Source organism: Quercus suber, unplaced genomic scaffold (genome assembly GCF_002906115.3).
Source record: "Quercus suber isolate HL8 unplaced genomic scaffold, Cork oak 2.0 scaffold_75, whole genome shotgun sequence".
Taxonomy (NCBI): Eukaryota; Viridiplantae; Streptophyta; class Magnoliopsida; order Fagales; family Fagaceae; genus Quercus; species Quercus suber.
Window position 1 is genome coordinate 65,897 of NW_027069540.1, and position 5,445 is coordinate 71,341.

Below are 5,445 nucleotides of genomic sequence, written 5' to 3' on the forward strand. Positions count from 1 at the left end.
TTAAGACCCAACTCTCCTTTTTCATTCTTTACTTCTTTATACAGTCTATTGTCTGGCATTAATTCTGGATGCTTGGGATTTTCCAATTCATGAGTTTATGGTGCCAAGCTACTGGCGGAGCTTATAACACTACAAGTAAGAAAAAGGTGTGTAGCAAATACTTAAATTGAGACGAGTGTCTTGCTGTCAAGTAAACATAGATTTTGTCTTCTATATTGGGTGCTTCTATTAAATTGTGACCATCATTTTCTTTCTTTTCCTTCTATCTATGTACCACTACAATTAAGAGTCTTGTTCTTGTAATAATATAATTATAGTGATAAAATATATTAGCTATTTTGTGTAAATAAGATGGGGAACTGAGATGTGCGTACCCCACTTATTTTGCAATTAATTTTTTTTTTTAATAATGAAATATTATTTAGGAAAGGAAAATATAGAAGTGTTGAGTTTAAAATTACCCCTCTTTCTCTTGTTCATTTTTGATACCATCGCTTCTTGGTAGTGTGCGCTTTAAAAGTTTAATAAGAAGCATGATACTGACCGTATGCTGAAGGCATTGGACAACAAATTTCCAAAAAGGCCAGAAACTGGGCGGTGGAGATGGGCAGTGGCCCTTCCATAAGTTACAAAGTTTTGCATTTGGCTTCTCATGCAGCCATTTTTGGATGTTAGTAATGACGAAGACAGTTTGGAGCTTGATGGAGATGGGCGGTGGCCCTTCCGTAGTTTTTTTGAGTAATAACTCATCCTTGATATGTTTGATCCAGGTATGTGACTTTTTACCCCTTCTGTCTTTTTGTTTTTGGTTGGGGGAGGGGGTTTGGTTCACAAGATGTAGATCTTTCATCAGGGTCATTATGCTTCTTATTCTTGTTATTTCTTTTCATTTTCAAATGACAGTTTTGGAGGTTCACCGCGGTAGTGTCATGGCCTTGAGGGAAATTTTAACTCATCAAGGTGCTTCTGCTGGGGTGTTTATGCCTGACTTGAGCTGGGACGGTGCACTTTTTGTTGAACTAAAAGATAAAGGTATATCAAATACCATGAAGAGAGAGAGATTGATTTGAATATGCAAGTTTCATCGGATGGGCTTCGGCCAGATCTGAAGAGGCCTAAGTTTGAAGATGTCTCATCCTCAGCAATGGCCAATATTGTCTCTTCCAGTGAGGTTGGCAATTTTGATGTCTGCATGAAGGTTGATCATGGGTGGAACTTACCTTCTGGGCTGGATAATGGCCAGTTGAATGTGACTTCTGTTAAGGTGGATCTGGAATCTTTTTTTGATGGTGTATGCTATTTATGTAAAGATGCTGCTAATACTGCAGAGATGAAGGGTTATGCTGAGGACAAGGTTTCCATTGGAAAAGCAGATATGCTGAAAAATATTCCCGAAAATTGTGAGCTGATGAACTTGGTTAAACTGGCTAGGCATTCTTGGCTAAAAAACTGTGAATTTCTTCAGGAATGTGAAATTCGTCTATTGTGTGTGTTGTCTCTTGACCGGTACTATATATGTATACTTTTGCTTCGTTGGTGATTTGGTTTCCTCTTAATCTATATATTAGTAAATTCAAATTTTATTTTATTTATTTAATTTTTTGTAGAATTGCTCCTGTACGGGAGACCTGTGCACAGGCAATAGTTCATGAAAGCTTAAATATATTAGTAGGCAACAGCCCTTCTTTGTGATGAACCACCTCCACAGTTTCAAGTAGGCCACAGCAAATTGCCTCCTGCGAAGAACCCACTCTAGATCAACTACCTCTAAAATAGTCAAGAATCTCCTATGATGGAAACAACAATGTCAACATCACATAGCGGCTTGGTTCCATTAGACAAATTAACAAAAATGTAGAATGTTGTGCATCCCAAACACCCGGAAATCATGCTGAAACAATTCATTTAAATGGCACTTTTCTGCTGAAAAGGTCTCTAGTCAACAATCAGAGGCTTAGTGGTAGAACATTGATCTTATTTTTTGGTAGAACAAAAAATACTACCAATCACATCAAATTAATACATCCTGTAAAAGATATACAACTAATTTCTCATCCAAAATTTGAATCTACAGCAGAGAAAATCTATTTTGGCAGAAGTGGAATTTAGCAACAGAATGAGAGCTAGCAACAGAAATAGCAGCTCTATTCCCTTCTGGCTACATGCTCTAAATTCCGCACGAAATATTAGTACTTCAGTTAGATTGATGTTTCTTCCTTTCATTTGTTAAGTTCAACAAAAAAAAAAGGGGGAGTGGATTGGTTGTGTATGAACTATTAAACAAACAGGATCAAAGTGGTAACACCAAATTTCATATTTTGACAAGTGAATTTTTTATTGTAACATATCCAATCAAATAGGGACACCTGTAATTTAAATCAAACCATACTTATTCACTTAGAAGTCACAAAAGTCACAAAATAGTATACCACAGGAAAATCATTAGAGAAGCTTATCAATGAATTAGAGTCTGAAAAATAAGAATTCCCAGAGTACTAGATACAGAAACATTCATTATGCGTCTAGGCTGTCTAGTGCATATGCGAGCATATCTAAAGACCACTATTGCAAATCCTTGTGCTTATACTTTCGACCCCATAATAGAAAACAAGAAAAGAAACTAAAGTTCCAAGTACAATCTTATCTGATACAGATTCATTTCATGAAAGCACCAGAACCAATAAAATAAACTTACTGGAGAGACTGAATTGGGCAGGTAATTATCTAACAGAAAGAAAGGGAAAAGAACAAAATGAAACACCGTATAAATTTGTAGTGTAAAACTGAAGGAACAAAAATCATTTAGCACAACAAGAGAACATCTGACTTTGCTTTGATGAATCTCCATTAACCAGGCTTACTCGATTCCCAGATAACTCAGCCTTATAAGAATCGGAATTAATGACTTTTCTGCTGATATTGTTGTAAATCTCCCGGATGACAACCTCAAATGCAGCTTCAACATTAGTAGAATCAAGCGCAGATGTCTCCATAAAGAACAGTCCTTCCGCTTCTGCTAGGCTTTTGCCGTCCTCTACACTTACAGCTCTAATATTCTCCAAATCACACTTGTTCCCAACCAACATTCTTGCCATTGTGGTATCACAATGAGCTGCATTAATCCAATGAAAAGTTCACTTAATTCACCATAGAGTTGAACATACAAGAAACTATCTTCATATTACAAATCAAGGGCCACAAATGGAAGAAAAAAAACATATGATAAACATAAAAGATTGCAAAAGAATGGCATCAGAGAGAGAGAGAGAGAGAGAGAGAGAGAGAGAGAGAGAGGTGGCACGGCACAGATTCTAGAAGGGAAACAATTGAAACAATACAGAGTTTTGTTTGAAGTAAAATCTATAAATCCTGTGCTAAATTTGTTGTGGCCTTCCTTCAACTGAGATAGTATATTAGGCCTAAATTCTAGTTGAAAATTTATATGCCTCAATGAAGCAAGATTTAATAGAAAGTTAAACAAAAAACCAAGGGATATGCATTTTAAAGTGATTAACATATCCAAGAGTAAGATCATCACATTTTACTAAGGAGAAAAGTTGGCTCATAACCCTCAAATTCTCCAATTGGAAATAGGAATGCTCCTGAAACAAGATTTTCAACACAGTAAAGGATAACTGACCGCTAATATATGCAGTCACCAAGACACCAACCTAATGTAACAAAACTAGATGCAACACCTTGAGAAATCTATCCAGCAGTAATGGAATTTTAGATTAACCAAAGGCAGCTTTATTGTCTTGACATTCAATATGTTTGCATGATGAATATCGATAAGCTCCAGCTACAACCTAATAGCTAAAAGTTTTGTCACTTTAGTTTTTAATCTGTTTCCAGTTTTTTTTCCACTTGCCTTGTTCATGTTCCTATACAGATTTGGCCAGAAAAACCATTAGTTTTGCAAGGATGCTTGTTTTGTATACAAAAGCCCAAAATCGTGTTTTTCATAGCAGTGCTAACATTTTCATGAGCATCATTCTTCATGGTGTAGTAGAAGGGGGAAAGCTAACCACCAGTGTTTTTCATCTTTGCCATTGGACCTTGTAAGTTTCTAACTCAATGCAGCTTACACCAGAAAAGAATACCAATATGAAAATTTGCTGCTTATAGAGTCATTTCCACTAGAATTACAAAGATTTGTTTTAACAGAGAAACACATTGAAGATTCCTGATCTAAGCAATGTTATTCATGTAAATAGAGACCAATAAACAGATTTACATGGATCGGCAGGCTGCCTACATTCACGGGAGCAAGCATATTTATTTGTGCCCAACAATCCTAACCCAGTGCATTGAATTTCCCAACTACTTAAGGACACTAGTTAATTCAAAAGCTTAAACTTATGGATTTGGGCTCACTTATTCTTGTTAATTCCTCAACTCCTTTACTTTTTCTCCATGTGAGACTTGGACTCACATGTGCATACCCAACAGATAAGTCAATCTTTCATTACACAATCTATAATCAGCCATTCATATGAAACCTATGATTTAGTGTTTTACTTAAGTAACAAGCAAGGCATCAATATCAAATTACCCATTTTCAATAACCAAAATGAATCATCAACAGCAAAGCAAGCTCGTTATAAATCTTAATTCGATTAAAAAAAAAAAAAAAAGAAGAAGCAGAGACCCAATAAAGATTTACACAAATCAAGAAAGAAAAACCATACTTGTGAGTTCATCGAGCCATCTTTTGACGCTGTCAAAAGTGGTGGTACGAGTGATATCGTAGACAATGAGAGCACCCACGGCGCCTCTATAGTAAGCAGAAGTGACAGCCCTGAAACGCTCTTGCCCAGCAGTGTCCCAGATCTGGGCTTTCACCTCCTTCCCATCGATTTCCACAGCCTGGGTCTGGAACTCGACGCCAATGGTGGCCTTGGAGTTAGTATCAAACTCGTTTCGAGCGAAGCGTGACAGCAAGTTGGACTTGCCGACAGCAGAGTCACCAATGAGAACTATCTTCAACAAGTACTCTTCACCGCCTGAAGAATGCTCATCCATTTGTAATATAAAATATCAATCAATGGATTCTCAAATGTTATCAGTATTCAATTGTGTGTGCTTGACTATAAAAAGTGTTGGGTCTTTCTTGCTTGCTTTTTTTTTTNGGTTTTACTGGCCAACTGAAAGGCTGGTGGGATCATTATTTAAATAATGATGATAGAAATGAAATATTATCAGCAGTTAAAAGAGAAACAGATGGAAGTGTTATAATGACAGATAGACAGCCTTCACAAGATGCAGTTAATACTTTAATTTTTACTATACCTAAACATTTTGTTGGAGATCCTAACCAATATAAAGAAAGAGCTTCAGATGTTTTAATTAATTTAAGATGTCCACAACTTTCAGACTTTAGATGGTATAAAGATGTTTTTATTTCAAAAGTTTTAAGTAGGAATGACTGTCAACAATCCTATT

General features: G+C 36.2%; 2 protein-coding genes across 2 annotated transcripts; one reads left to right on the forward strand and one right to left on the reverse strand.

Annotated features, from left to right (window-relative positions):
- Positions 1-757: 757 nt before the first annotated feature.
- On the forward strand, positions 758-1,692 carry LOC136067501 (TATA-binding protein-associated factor BTAF1-like). The gene is made up of 4 exons (XM_065773467.1): positions 758-770; positions 904-1,032; positions 1,104-1,506; positions 1,608-1,692. Exons 1-4 carry the CDS (start codon positions 758-760, stop codon positions 1,690-1,692), a joined length of 630 nt encoding a protein of 209 aa, XP_065629539.1.
- Positions 1,693-2,442: 750 nt separating this feature from the next.
- On the reverse strand, positions 2,443-5,131 carry LOC136067488 (ras-related protein RABA5b-like). Its single transcript, XM_065773428.1, has 2 exons — positions 4,692-5,131; positions 2,443-3,112 (listed from the first exon to the last, which is right to left on the reverse strand). Exons 1-2 carry the CDS (start codon positions 5,023-5,025, stop codon positions 2,799-2,801), a joined length of 648 nt encoding a protein of 215 aa, XP_065629500.1. The 5' UTR covers positions 5,026-5,131; the 3' UTR covers positions 2,443-2,798.
- Between the last annotated feature and the right edge of the window lie 314 nt (positions 5,132-5,445).